The sequence below is a fragment of the Pogoniulus pusillus genome, chromosome 18, assembly GCF_015220805.1.
Source record: "Pogoniulus pusillus isolate bPogPus1 chromosome 18, bPogPus1.pri, whole genome shotgun sequence".
NCBI classification, from domain to species: Eukaryota; Metazoa; Chordata; class Aves; order Piciformes; family Lybiidae; genus Pogoniulus; species Pogoniulus pusillus.
Genome location: NC_087281.1, coordinates 25049541 through 25065023, shown reverse-complemented (window position 1 = coordinate 25065023; position 15483 = coordinate 25049541). Strand labels below are relative to the sequence as shown.

The 15483-nt window shown below is 43.1% G+C and overlaps 1 protein-coding gene across 1 annotated transcript; it reads left to right on the top strand.

The window, feature by feature from the left end:
- Positions 1 to 4281: 4281 nt before the first annotated feature.
- Positions 4282 to 12699, top strand: GLO1 (glyoxalase I). Its single transcript, XM_064158855.1, has 6 exons — positions 4282 to 4423; positions 5355 to 5437; positions 6354 to 6494; positions 7308 to 7375; positions 8453 to 8542; positions 12563 to 12699. Exons 1-6 carry the CDS (start codon positions 4343 to 4345, stop codon positions 12649 to 12651), a joined length of 552 nt encoding a protein of 183 aa, XP_064014925.1. The 5' UTR covers positions 4282 to 4342; the 3' UTR covers positions 12652 to 12699.
- Positions 12700 to 15483: the final 2784 nt, after the last annotated feature.

The following is a 15483-nucleotide window of genomic DNA, read 5'->3' as shown; positions in this document are numbered from 1 at the left end:
AGATACAAGACATAAACCCATCCAGACTTAAGACTTCTCAGTTCCCTGTAGGCACTGCAAGAGTTGATAGATGGTTTATGCAAATCCTAAACTGCTCTCAAATTAAAAGGCCTACTCACCTTTTTGTGTGTGACTACTACAGGGTTAGACATACTCATTTTTTCTGTTGAGGAAAGGACTGGTGCAGGCTTTGGATGAGGCTTCTGGTCAGTAGAGCAGGTCTCACCAACACCAAACACAGACTGGCACTGTCCATCTTAACTGTAAATAATTTCAGGGGCTTGAAAAGTTACTTCTTAGTGCTCCTCAGTTGTTACTCCTGTTCCGTAGAAGAGATGGCAAAGACTTTAGTGGCAGCAGCAGCTCACCTCTGTCTCCAAGTTCATGAAGTGTAAAGCCATCCACATGAAGATACCCTTGAAATCTTGCTCTGTTTATCCAGGATGACAAATCACCATCTTCACACTCTGACAACAAAAAAAAAACAAGCAAGCAGAATGTGTTCTTCTGTTGCTGCTGTGAGGTGGGCAATAACATTTATTTCAGCCTAGAGAAGCCTATTTTTAACCCTCTACTGTTTCCAGACAAGGTCTCTCACCTTTCCAGAAATGTCACTCCTAAGCTGCTAAAGCAATTTGCAGCTGTTGAACAAAAAGTGTATTAGAGCACAGCACGCAGTGCTGATTTGCTGATTAGTTTTACCCAACTAGGGTAAAACCCTAGGGGTGGGTGCTAGGTTGGACTGGCACCAGGGCTGGGTGCTAGGTTGGCCTGGCTGAGCTTGGAAGTCTCCTCCAGCCTGTTGGATTCTAAGTTATGCATGCTTATTGTAAAAAACATACAACTCCTAATGAGATAAATGAGCACTCTGTGCACTCACTGCCTGACAAAGCTGATCCCCTGCTGTGCACTCATCCTTTATATACCCACTTAAAACAAAGGTAAGAAGTTAGCTGCAGACAACAGCAGCAAGGCTGCGTGCAGAACTTGCCTTGATCAGTGCAAAGGGAAGAAAAGCTGAATTAGCTTATCCACCCCCTGCCAGCAGAGTCAAACTTCTCCTTGGAACAGCTTTCTTAGCCCACAGGCAGCAGCGGTTTCCCTCCCTCTCCAGGTTTACTCCAGGTAGCTGAGGGGTTTCTTTCAGGAAGCTACTCTAAGCGATGCTAAGCAGCAAGCTGGAGTTGCAGAGCAAGCAGCTTGTTTGCTTGGGGGGGAAATGGCAAACTGGCTGTGCTCAGAAGAGTCACATCTCACTTGAGCAACATTTATTGCAGCTCCACACTGAGATCAGTTCCTTGGTACAAAGAAGGGAAGGGAGAAACCATAGAATCACAGAATCAAGCAGGGTGGATTGGTTGATTCTATGATTCCAACCTGGTTAATTCTATGATTCTGTTTCCAACCTGCTTAATTCTATGATTCTATGATTCCAACCTGCTTAATTCCATGATTCAACCTCGTCGATTCTATGATTCCAACCTCTTTGATTCTACACACAACTACCTGAAGGGAGGCTGTAGCCAGGTGGGGTTGGGCTCTGCTGCCAGGCAGCCAGCACCAGAAGAAGGGGACACACCCAAGTGTCTTGGGTCTAGTTTAAATTTCCAGAGACTGAAAAATTTTTGATAGAACCAATAACAAGTTTTTATAAAGTGCTCATTCCTCTTCCTCCTTCTTTCCCAAAAGAAAGGGACTAGATGGAGCGAGAAGCAAGCACACACAAATAAATGAATCTCACTCGATTTGGAAGTTAAAAAAGAGAAAAGTTTAACAGTAACTTTAAAAGGTATCTGAGGTAGGGAAGTTTACAAAAGGTTAGGGAAGGGAAAATAGCAAATACAAAAGGTATAAATACAACCCGATTGTGACGGTGATGGCCACGTGGTGAAACAGAGAAAGCGGGAACAGGACGGCGACGCTGGTATGCAGGGAGCGAAGAAAGACAGGAAGCCCCCCTGCTTTATGGCTCTCTAGACAGGAAGGGGAGTGGGCTAACCATCACCTGGTGGTGTTCAGACCCACCCCTGGGTCTGAACACCACCAGGTACACTTTTTGTACCATATTTTAATACATCACACAATAATTACTTGTGCATTTTATATATACATCTATATCAGAGACACAATGTTCTTCTCCCTATATAATATTTACATTAGTTCTGTTACCATGATAACTAACAGAATTCTTTTGCTTCAGCAAATTCATCAAACCTCTAAAATTTTAAGTGATTGTGTTTTTTTAAATGTAATTTTAGGCAATGGAAACATTCTATATTGTAACATTTCCCTGTTTGATGCACCTTGAGCCTTTCTTATGTACTTTGTAGACACCTAAACCAGCTGTATTCCCACACTTACTTGACTTTATGCAAAACCTCATAGTCTGTGACAGGCAATTCAAACAACTGTTCACCAGATGAATATGTGATAAACTTTCTCCACAGATTGTCAAAGTTAGCCTGATAAAATCTGGATTCACAGAGAAACAATGAAAATATTTTTATACATTTTAATTTTAAATGGTCTAGTAATAAATCCTTAAATGGTTCTCAATTTTTTATAATGCTTTTGGAAGCATATTTAAATGTCTGAGTATATTTTTTCTCTAAAGTTTTGAGTAGTTGCCATATAATGTATCACTTGAATCCATACATTGGATCGAAATAGTGAAAGCGCATATAAGAAGCAATAATTTGAAGAAACCTTTTTACAAAAGGGAATATGAAGTCAATTCCACATCACTGAGTAAATGAAAATATTTGTATTAGATGGCACAATACAGAGCCTTAGAAAAACCCCAGACCACTGAAGAGGACCAAAACACACATTACTTGCAAAGCATACCTGGTGTCTAAAGGGTATGAACACTAAGGGGAAAATAACCCAAAATATTTTATTGGAAAAATAATAAATACAGTAAAGTCAACCAAAAGGTCTTTCCACTAACTTTGAATTTACTTTTTACAGTCTATTAGGTATTGTACAGACTTTACAAACCAAAGTTTGTGAAAAGGCCTAAATAGCTAGCAGAAGGTGCTTAAACCTAGTGACATCCCTAACCTGGTCTCAAGGAGGCAGCATACCTCCCTATGAGAAAGGTGTGCTCAACATATCCGACTGTCTGATCCCCTCAGAAGGGAGTCACCTATGACTACAGTCCTTTCTTTTTCTTGTGGATGATGTTCTGCCAAGGGTGGTGGGCTTTTCTGAGTGTGGACATACCTCTGATGTAGCTTGCCCATCATTCACACCTTCATTTGGCTGGTCTTTCCCAGACAGAGCCTCATACTGGTTTTTGGCGGCACTTGAGAGGGCAAAATGGGCAAGGAGCGAGGTTGCCTGATACCTTGACTGTGAACTAGTCTCCATTCCTTCCTCTCATCCACATTACTGCCTCTGGTTTGACGGGGCCAGCATACAGGGGCACTCTGATTCCGAGTGCTACCAGATGGATGCCTGCATTTCTGTTTCAGGGATGGCAGAGCCTGGCTTCACCTGTTTGGCCTCCCTAATACTCAGCCTCTTCAGCCTCCTCACGCAGCTCTGCCACAAGGCCGAGCGCATTGTCCACATGTTCACAGCGGAGGCAGAAGTTCTCGTAACTGGCACTTTCTGCCAGTGCCGGGCTCTGGTACTCCTTCCAGCCCGTGACTTGGGCAGCTGCATGTTCGTGTGGGACCTGTGTCTGGGTCACCACATTTCTTTTCACAACAGTTTTCATTTGGATAGCAACTAACAACAATCCTGCCTGTGTGATCTGCACAAACTGCCGTGGCACACCCGGGTGACTCACCATGCCCCTGACCTCAGCCTTGCTCAGTGCACTTCTAAAGGGTGTCAGATGCTATCTGAAATCTTCTTCCAGGGCCTGAAGGCAGACACCAACATCTGCAAGTGCCAAAACGAGTGCACCGCAGGTATCTTTGTAAAGAGGGCTGAAGGCTCGAGGTGAGGGCTCCAAACCACCCCAAGACCTCGCCACCTGGAGGGATTTACAGGAAAAAACGAAAAAGCACCGTGCCACTGGAGATGGGTACGGGCCCTACAGCTACCTGGACGTTTGGACGGTACCCTCGGGGCCTGTGAGCGACAGCTAGAGGGACGAATAGTCACGTCAAGGCGGAGGATCGGCGGTCTGTGATTTCGCTCCACGCTGCGGCTAACCAACTTCACAGACAGACGGCTCCTTCCCGCGAACGCTTACTGGACCCAACACCTTCCCCCCCTCTTCCCCATGCAGCCGCCTAGCTGGAGGTACGCCCCCGGGGCCGGGCGAAGCGGAGGACCGCCTTCCCGCGGCTGCGCCACGCCGAGCGGCAGCGACTCGTCTACTCCCGGCATGGCGGCCGGGGCGCCGCTCAGCGGCCTCAGCGATGAGGCAGCCTACAGCGCCTGCTCGGAGCCGGATGGCAGCACGAAGGTGGGGTGCATGGGGGTGATGAGGGTGCCTCGGGGGTTACCCGCGACAAAAGAGTTCGCGACAGCGCCCGTGCCTGCCCGCCGCGCTCTTTGACGGGCGGACGTGCAGTGCCTGGGCAGCGGTATGGGGCCGGGAAGGGATCCGAAGTGGAGGAGCGAGAGGCGTGGCCGCCGCCTTGCCTTCTGCGGGGAGACCGTCCCGGCGTAGGCCAGCTAGGCTCGGGTTCACGGTCGTGGTACAGGGCGAGTGCGCTGCGGTGGCCGTTGTGAGCCACCATCCGGTACCGCCCCGCGGCCGGGTCGGCCGGGCGCTTGGCTGGGTAGTTGCCTCCGCGGGTGCGTAGAGCGTCGGCCGGGCTGACCCTGAGGAGAGCGAGCGTCCGCTCTGCTCCCGGCAGTGGGGCGGAAGGGGCGCACGGGGGACTTGCCAGCCGCCTCGGATTAGAGCGGCAAGAGAAACATCGCAGACACTCTACCGCGGCTGCACCGTTCTCTTACCGAAGTTGTTCGACATAATGAATTAAGAGTTTTGGCTTTGTTTAATTTCTGTGTCTGCAGTGAGGTCCAGTATGAAACATACACTTGTTTAGCGTGCTTGCATGCGTGGCCGTTCGTGTGCGGTACAGCTCTGTAAAGCAATAAGGATACCCCTCCTCGACACCACTGATAATATCGTAATGATAACAGTGATGGTTTGTATATCTGTGTTAAACATTAGGTTGCAAAGACATGAACACAAATCTGTATGTGTAGGATCAGGACAAAAGGTTCTAGATGCACTTAATGTGTAAATAAATATTTAACACTTAATAGTATTCTATTTGTTACTTGTAAACCAGCTAGTTTTAGATTAATTATGAACTGGCATCTTTGTTAACACCCATAATTAAAACCTGGTCCATGTGCAAACAATGAACCTTTTGTCCCCTCAGGATTTTTTGTTTCAGCAAACGATGTTAAGAGTAAAGGATCCTAAGAAGTCTCTGGATTTTTATACAAGAGTTCTTGGAATGACGTGAGTAAAAGTCGTGTGCCACAATACCTTTGGTTTTTCTCTACGATTCTTCTGAAGATTTTTTTTCTTATTTTGATGTAATTACAGTAATTGGTCTACCAACACGAACAGTGCTGGCCTGTCAGCTGACGCCCAGTTGGACAGCCTGGCACTCTCTGAGAATTCCTGTAGTGCAGTTGGTGCCTAAACTGTAGATGAACTTATATTGGCATTGACTAGAGATTCCCATGTTTTCTTACAGAGGTCATTAACTATCAGTGTTCAGCTTGTTTACTTTCTCCTCACTGAGCTTGTAGCTAATTGGTAGCTTTTCTGGCATTGTTCATAATCAGGAGTCGTTACAAATCTCAAGTGTAGGTTTTCAATGTTCTCAGAGGTAGTTTTAAGACTACATCTAGTCAGAAGAGACCAAGGCAATGGGCAGGGTCCAAACTCAGGTTTTTTGAGAAGGCTGTTGGGAGGCAGATGTCCTGCAGCAGTTTAATGTGTTTGTGCTAAGGTTCTGTGCACGTTTTTGACATTTTAAATTAGTTACTTCAAACCAAGATTCTGGCGTATTTTTAAACATGAGTCCAGACTGAAGTAAAATGAATTACTTCCACTTTAGGTGGAGAGAAAATAAAAATTAAATACATCATAAGCTGAAAAGGAGAACTGATTAGTTTTCCATGCCTACGTGTTTTTATTAAACATCCTACCAAAAAAAGCTAATTTTTTTTTCAGTTGAGTGTCACGTCTGAAATGGTTTTATCATTATGTATAGCTATTGAAATTGTAAAGTTATTTCACCTAAAGTTGTGTTTGTGTTTTAAGCCTGTTTGCAAATATTTTTTCTTTGGGGAACCATCTCGGTTTATTTGCAGACTCTCTCATTGCCTTTTTCAGTTACTATTTCAAAATGCATGTTGCCTTTTAGACTGCTTCAAAAATTTGACTTTCCTACTATGAAGTTCTCACTCTATTTCCTGGGGTATGAAGATAAAAATGATATTCCAAAAGATAAAGCTGAGAGAACAGCCTGGACTTTCTCCAGAAAAGCTACACTTGAACTGACACAGTAAGTATTAGCATAATGAAACGTGACATTTAAGTAACAATGATTAAACAGAAGTAGGTGAATAGGAATCCTGTTGGATTGAATTAAATAATAATTACCATGGAAACATCTTCACTGTCACATAGCTGCAATCTCAGATACTGGGCACATTTAATCTTTATCTCTTCAGAGCTCTTTCACACTGCAAGGTGAGCAGTGGTACATAAATATGAAGTAATGCTTGCTGTATCTTCAGTATGCAAGCCATCTGGGTAGGCAAGCCAGAGAATTTAGGAAAATTCAGCATGGTTAGAACTGCCTTTGGAACCCCAAAATATCCTAATAATGGATAACTGTTGCTTTTGGAACCTAATCAAAAGGGGTACTATGTCCAAAATGTACAATTCATGTAAACAAGATGATTTCCTTAATGCTGCTAATACTGTACTTGTGCAGAAAGAATCTCCCAAGAGTGTCACTATCTGATTCAGCTTCAGGACCTGCTACCCTCACTGTTTGTTCCCCAGAGCTGGGTAGATAAACTGACTCAGGCAGTGCAACCTTCCGTCTAATCTGAGTGAGAGAAGAGCGTATCTGCCTCATTCAAATCTCGAACCTGAATTCTAGAGAAGGGCTGTGAACATGACTGGATTAGCCTTGAGACTATGCCTAGGACCTATGACAAAGGGAAGTCTTGCAACTTTATAGTGAATTTAGCTAAAGGCTAAAACATTCTTTTGTTTTTCAAGAAACAACTTGCCCTTCTGAGGAAACAACCTTTAGGGTTTTTAATTTCGATGCTTTTCTTCAGTATATAAACATTATTTCTTACAGCAACTGGGGCACTGAAAATGATGAAAATCAGTCTTATCACAATGGCAATTCAGATCCCCGAGGATTTGGTAGGTCTTCAGTTCTGTGTTTGTAAATTTAAGCTTTGGTTTATTGCGATTACATTTTAAGTCTTCTCTATTGGGGAAAAATGGAATTTGAAATGTTTGAAATGTCTATAAACAATTCTGTATAAGCAAAGGTTATTGGGTAAGCACTTGCTGTAAGGTTTTTTTTAAATGAGAACTAGTTGAAAAATATTTTAAACTTGTGTGGGTGAAAAGACATTTCTAGTAGGTCGAAGAAAACATACTACCACCAGGAAAGATTGGAACTTGCATCTTGTTTTTTATCTTTCCTTCTGTCATGTGTGCTGTGAAAGATCATGAAAATAGTGAACAGAGTAGTGAGCCACAGTTACACTTTCATAAAGCATCTAATCCTTTGGCAGGCAAACATGGTAATAGTATCTACTCAACGAGAACACCAGTTGGTCTTGTGTATCAGATGACCACAGTGTTTAGACTGATAGGCATTTGGATTTCTGGTTTATAATCCACTTTTTACTCATTTTAAGCTAGAATTCCTGTTCGTAGCACTGAGGTTAGTGTTCAGATGGCTTGATTTAATATTTTGGGTGCTTGAAAGGTTACTGCCTTGTGAGCTAAGTTTCATACTCAGTCTAGCCACTTGACATTGAAAGTTACTGAATTGATTTGTAAACTCACACCTTGCAAAGTGGCAGGATTAGTTGCTACAAATACAGCATTACCAGTAAACTCATTCTGTTGAACTGGGCTGATGTAACAAAGTCACGTTATGTGGGCATACTTCAAGAAAGGAAATACAAATAAACCACTAGGAAACTATTTTTTCCTAGTCTAGGCAATATTCTAAACAATATGATATATTTTAACTCCGGAGTTTCTACTTAAGAAAGCATTATCAAAAATCCACTTTTCCAGATGAGAATAATGCTAATACCCAAAATGTTCTTTCTGGAAACAATGTCTTTCTTGTATACAATCATATCTTATGTCAACTATAGCATGTAAACTTTTTGCAAAAGGTGAAATGCTGAGCAAACTTCTTCCTAAAACACAAAATAATACTTAATAGCATTCTTCACTCTTAACCTTGTTGCACAGGACATATTGGAATTGCTGTCCCTGATGTCAATAAAGCTTGTAAGAGGTTTGAAGACCTAGGAGTGAAATTTGTGAAGAAACCAGATGATGGTAAGTCTTCATCAGAAATGCAAGTCAAGTTTTTTCATGTATTCTGGCTAGCAGATACTCCTGAGCAGTTTCTGGTGGTGGTTGTTGCTTAGAAGGCGCTAGAACCAATTAGTCCTGCACTTTCTCATGCAGGCAAAACTGACAATAGATTGATTTAGGTAGTCTGGCTAAGTGCCTTTCGTATGTAGTAGTCTGACTTTCACTAAAATGTATGGGCTCATAGTTTTCTATGTATAGTGCTGCCTAGAGTTATTACAGCTTTTACATATGACATGTGTGAACTTGATCTATGTTAATCTGTTTAGTCACTTTATTTTCAAATAAGAAGGACTCAGAAGACATAATTACTTCCATACATTGAAATTAAGTAATTCTTGACTTTTCCAGCTATTCTTACTTAAATACAACTAGTTCCATCTACTAGCTGTTACTGTTATAACATTTCTGTCAGCTTTTGTAGAAATAGTCTCATTAGTGTATATAATATACACTAACAGTGTATAACTGTTAGTAAAAAATGCATAATGTATAGCTCAAATATCTAGAGAGTACATAAAGAATGTCTGTGTCAAAATAGCCTACCATGGAGAAGCCAGTGGTGAGAAGTCATGAGTTTTTTTCAGCTGGATTCTTTTTCAAGAAGAGACTCATGAGAATTCTAAGACTGACCCCTAATAGTTGGCAGCACACACAAAGCTGTGATGTGTCTCCCTTTTGGCTTCAGAAACCAGACTGTTGCCTGTATTAATGATGGTGCTTTTTTTAGTTCAAAAGTAACATCAGTGCACAAAGCTTCAGTTCATGTGTATTAGAACTCATCTTGCAGGTTTCTTTCTAGAGGATTCTGAGAACAACTAGTTGAGAAGAGACTGAAGTGATTCTTGTCTTGCTTACTGTGTTCTCAGATGAAGCAAGTATGAAATCACCCAGACTAGACTCAGCCGAGCTGGAAATTAATAAGCTATATTTGCAGCTCAGCACAATATACAAGCATATATACATAAATATATACAGTTATATACAAAATAAAAGTAACACAGGAACACAAGACCCCTCTCAGAAACAATCAAAGTCCCCAGGAGGGCTCCTGACCCAAACCCCCTTCCCCCTCCCTCTTTTCCTCCCTTCAGAAATAACCAGATCAACCCATGTATATCTCACATGATAAATACAGAGATCTGAGGTGAGATGTCAAAAAGATGACAAGGAAGTTAGAGGGGGAAAAAAGAGGAGTTAGGTGGATTAGAGAATGAAGGCAGATGCATCCACAGAGCCCAGACTGCCAGAAAGAAGGCAGAGCCCGAAGTGAGAGCTAAGAAGTGTGTGAGAAGTGACCGTCTTATCTATATTTTGACTAGTTGTGTTTCTCAGCTGAGGAATGGTGATATAGATTACTGTTGGGGTTTTTTTCTTTCTTTCTTCTCACATCTAAGGATTTAATTTCTCTCAGTAAAAATATTCCAATTAAGCTCAAACCAGCACAATCACAGAATCATAGAATTAACCAGGGTGGAAGAGACCTCCAATGTCATCCAGTCCTACCTAGCACCCAGCCCTGTCCAGTCAACTAGACCATGGCACTAAGTGCCTCATCCAGAAGTTTTGGACTTTGCATTCATTGCTGACAGACCTAAAGCTATTTTTTTTTTTTTAACCTGGATTATTGAATCAACTACTTGGAAGTTTTAGTAACTAGAATATGTAAGGTTGGTTCTGTTACAGTAAATAACCTAATAGAGCAAGTATAATTAGAAGTGAATGTTTTAACATGTGAAGGTAACATGTTAACTTGTGCTATCCTGATTACCGTTGGAGGACAACATTTGGGGACCCTATTTTAATGAGTAATACTTTTTCCAACAGTAATATTTAAAATATTCCTGCTCTTAATTTCTCTCTTCTGTGAAGTGATGCAAAGGCTGTAAACCACATTGTGGGGTAGGGAGGAACAAACAAAAATCATTAACATAAAACATCAGCGTGGAGGTGGAACCAAAGAATGCCAAGGGATGGAAGTGACCTTGAAAGATCATCTGGTCCAGCCTCCCTGCCAGAACAGGATCACCTAGAGCAGATCACACTGGAACACACAGAATCACAGAATCAAAGAGGTTGGAAGAGACCTCCAAGCTATCACCCAGTCTTATCCAATCAACTAGACCATTCTTGAACACCTTCAGGGATGGTGACTCCACCACCTCCCTGGGCAGACCATTCCAATGCCAATCACTCTCTGGCAAGAACTTCCTCCTAACATCCAGCCTATACCTCCCCTGGTACAACTTGAAACTGTGTCCCCTTCTTCTGTTGCTGCTTGCCTGGCAGAAGAGACTGACCCCAACTTAGCTACAACCTCCATTCAGGTAGTTGTAGACAGCAGTGAGGTCCCCCCTTAGCCTCCTCTTCTCCAGGCTAAACAACCCCAACTCCCTCAGCCTCTCCTCAGAAGGCTGTGCTTCAGTCTCCTCACCAGGTACCTCAACATCTCTCTTGAATTGAGGGGCCCAGAACTGGGCACAGCACTCAAGGTGTGGCCTGACCAGTGCTAAGTAGAGGGGAAGAATAACCTCCCTTGTCCTGCTGGCCACACTGTTTCTAATATGGGCCAGGATGCCACTGGCTCTCCGGGCTACCTCGGCACACTGCTGGCTCATCTTCAGCTACCAGTACCCCCAGGTCTCTTTCTGCCTGGCTGCTCTCAGCCACTCTCCCCAGCATGGGGTTGTGGCCAAAGTGCAGAACCCTGCACATGGCCTTATTCAGTCTCATCCCATTGGCCTCTGCCCATCCATCCAGCCTGTCACAGTCCCTCTGCAGGGCTCTCCTACCCTCCAACAGATTGACACCTGCTCCTAGTTTGGTGTCATCTGCAATCCTACTGACGCTGGACTCAGTCTCCTGGTCCTGACTGTCAATAAAGGTATTCAGCAGGACTGGGCCCAGCACTGATCCCTGGGGGATTTCACTAGTGCCAGCTGCCAACTGGATGTGGCACCATTCGCCACCACTCTCTGGGCCTGGCCCTCCAGCCAGTTCTTGACCCATATCAGAGTGAATCTGTCCGAGCCATGAGCTGCCAGCTGTGCCAGGAGCTTGCTGTGGCAGACAGTGTGAACCGGACTGTTCTTGAATATCTCTGGAGAGGGAGACCCCACAACCTCCCTGAGCAGCCTATTCCAGTGCTCCGTCACACTCACAGATTAAAAATTCTTCCTCAGGTTCACGTGGAACCTCCTGTGCCTCAACTTCTGCCCACTGCCCCTTGTCCTGTCACTGGGCATCACCGAGAAGAGGCTGGCTCCAGCCTCCTGACACTAGCCCTGCACATCTTTATAAACATGAATGTGGTCACTCCTTAGTCTGCTGCTCTCCAAGCTAGAGAGCCCCAGGTCCCTCAGTGTCTCCTCATAAGGAGGATGTTCAACTTCTTTAATCATTTTTGTGGCTCTGTGATGGAGTCTCTCAAGCAGTTGCCTGTCCTTCTTGAGCTGGGGGGCCCAGAACTGGACACAATACTCCAGATGAGGCCTCACCAGGGCAGAGTAGAGGGCAAGGAGAACATCTCTCGATCTACTAGCTGCACCCCTTCTATTACACCCCAGAATGGCATGGACTTTCCTGGACACAAGAGCACACTGCTGGCTCACTGCTGTCCTTCCATCCACCAGGAAATGATAGGAGATGAACAGGGCAGATTTTATACTGGCAAAGATAGTTCAATGAAGTACATGAAAGCATCCTGGAGCACAAAAATACTTCTCTTTGTTATGGGATGAACATATAGAGGCGCATATGCGGTAGAATTTCCAAGTGACTTCAGGCTATAGCTTTGTTGAGAGTAAGCCTAGTAAGTTAGCATACGAAAATCTAATGCTGGTAAAAAATGACTTGAACATGTTCAGAATTAGCTGTCTAAATTTGAGCTAATTCTTATGCAGAAGGAAGAAATGGTTTTGAAGTACTTATACTGGACGTGAAGAGCTAGCCGTGTAATCTTAACTCTTGGTTTCTTTCTAACAGGTAAAATGAAAGGACTTGCATTTGTTCAGGATCCTGATGGCTACTGGATTGAAATTTTGAATCCTAACCACATGGTGTCGCTCACTTAGTTCTAATGAAATGTGTTATGTAAGAGATGTGCACTTTCAGTGCTCTGTGTCAGTGTTTGTGAAATTCTCCCATAATGGAGAGGAATCAGTCACCTTCAGTGGCTCCTCTAATACTGTTCCCTGGAACCTCACTGTATCTGGATTGGGTTTTTTTGGTACTGTGATGCCACTGCAATCTTCCAGTTAGGAATACTCAAGCATTTTATGTGCTTACATAAATTCTCCTATTGATTATGTTACTATTTCACTAAACACTGTCAAAAGACATGTAGGCAGACATTTACTGCATCTCGCACTGTTTAATAAGAAAAATCATGGGTTACTATTGATGAGTAGTAAGGAGGAATAAAAAACAACTTCAGAATTCTTTTTTTTTTTCATGAAATCAGAAGATCCTGAGGGCTCCATGTTCTATCTTGCATACTAGAAAATAAAAAACCCATCAGGCTAACTTTGACTTGCGTAGTAGTGTATCTATGAAAAGTCCTCTTTAAGGAGCAGACTTACACAGCCTTGCCTGGAACAAGAAACTTTGTGGAAGCAATAAATGAGTCCAGTGGAAAGCATTTGGTCTTTTAGGTTGCGGCTGATGATTGACAGCCAAGAGAAGAGGTCTTATACTTGAAACTTAAGCGATCTGTGTCCCTCCCAGCATTAGAAAGAACTTGCTCATAATTTTTTGTTTCAGTGGGAGTCAGGAGCTATATTTAATGTAAATGCTCTATATGTTCTGCATTTGTAAATCAATGAAAAAGAGTAACTGCAGAGTTTGTTACTAGCAGACACTTTGATCTGCCCTCAGGACAAGTGATGGTTACTGCAATGATAGGTGCAAGCATCAGGAAAATAGAACATTTGCTTATGTTACGTGGATTACTTGATTTTACACTGTTCCATCCTTTACAAACAGCGTAACCCATGTCGGGTTTGAGGTTCTGTTCCTTCCACCAAGGTGCACTTGTCTCGCTGTCGTTTGAGTAGCATTTCACTCATACAAAGTCCTCAGTTATGTGATGATTGAATGCTGTAATAGCATTGCAGTCTACTTCCAAATAAAGCATTGGTGAAAATTACAAAATAATTTTAAAGCATTATGACCCAGTGCTTTGCTAAGTTTTGAGTCCTAGGTACCTGAAGGGCTGCTGGTTTGGGTTTGTCCTTTGCATTTGATTTCTACTGTGTTAATGGAGATGTTAATGACTTAAATGCTAAAAATTCTTAATTCTGTTCACTTCATCTTAGTAAGGCAGCATATGCCAACACAGTAATTTTACAGATGCCCTGTTCTATGACCTTGCCTGGCACTGAGGTCAGGCTGACAGGTCTGTAGTTTTCCGGCTCCTCCTTTTGACCCTTCTTGTGGATGAGTATCACCTTGGCCAGCTTCCAGTCTTTGGGGACATCTCCAGTGAGCCAGGACTGTTGATAAATGATGGAGAGTGGCTTGGCCAGCTCAGCTGCCAGCTCTCTCAGCACCCTCAGGTGGATCCCATCTGGTCCCATGGACTTGTGAGGATCCAAATGTCTCAGCAGGTCCCTTACTTCTTCATGGATTAGAGGGGGACTGCAGTGGTCCCTTACTCCATCTGCCACTTCAGGAGTCCAGCTGTCCTGGAGACAACCTGTCCCACTATTGAAGATTGAGGCAAAGAAGGTGTTAAGCACCTCTGCCTTTTCCTCATCCTTTGTCACTATATTCCCCTCTCTCTCTAATAAGCACTGGAGGTTGTCCTTGGCCCTTCTCTTGCCACTCATATATTTATAGAAACATTTTTTATTCTCCTTAACAGCCATGGCCAGCCTAAGCTCTAAATGGGCTTTTCCCTCTCTGATTTTTTTCCTACAAGACCTAGCAACATCCTTGAACTTTCCCTGGGAAGCCTCCCCTCTTTTCCAAGGGTGATATACTCTCTTTTTTATCTTTAATTCCTTCAGCAGCTCCTTGCCCATCCAGTCTGGCTGCCTCCCTCCCTCCCTCCTTTTCTGTTACAAACTCCATGATTCATGGATGCATTCTCTAACTCTGCTGTCCTGTACTTTCAGAACTGCTACCTAGCCTGTTCTCTGCCTTGTTCCTTGTGTGGCTGAATATTCTGTATGTTAGGACATTTTGATAATGATAATACAGTTATCATAGTTTGGAGTGAGATCTCCTGTGTGAGCTGTATTACTAGCTGTCACCACATGAATTCAGAGTCCAGTGTGGGGCTTTTGATATCCCACTCCCTGCCTCAGACAGGCCAATTCAGCTAAATAAAGTGGCAAAGATTTCTTGAATGCTGAGTTAATTTTATGCCGAGTTTATTAGGCAGAAATGAGGAGCTAGTTCAAGGCTGCTTAGTTTCTTGAAGTAAAACTGTTGTACCGGAAAGGTTGGCTCATGTGGCTCATGAGACCTTATCCTACTTTAAAAAAACATGCACAGTATTGCAGAATACTTCACAGCAGCAATTGAAAGAATACTTAATTTGAAGACTATTGCAGTGTAACTTTAGTATGTTATCTTCTGAAGTTAGTAGGATGAACTAGTTACACTACTAACTTTAGCATGCTATTTTCTGAAGTTAGTAGGATTCATGCCAAGATGCACGTAAACTATGAACAGTGAGACAAAGCACTGTTCATTACAGCTTACATTGTTTTTGACAGCTAGGCTGCATTTTTCATGCATATTCTTCTGCTTCTGGGTACTGGAATAGGAACTTTATATAATAAAGTAAAACTCAGCTGAAGCAGAAGTGGTAATTGCATTTTCTTGCCATTCAGAATCTCATTAGATTGTGAGTAGAAAGATCTAGACTAGCAATAGTCCAAGTGAAGTTCCCTAAAATG

Bases quoted from the DNA above. Each gene is read 5' to 3' on its own strand.
- GLO1 (XM_064158855.1), top strand. From the start codon at position 4,343: ATGGCGGCCGGGGCGCCGCTCAGCGGCCTCAGCGATGAGGCAGCCTAC. The intron at 4,424-5,354 runs GTGGGGTGCATG...TTGTCCCCTCAG, and splicing joins AGCCGGATGGCAGCACGAAG to GATTTTTTGTTTCAGCAAAC. The intron at 6,495-7,307 runs GTAAGTATTAGC...TATTTCTTACAG, and splicing joins GCTACACTTGAACTGACACA to CAACTGGGGCACTGAAAATG.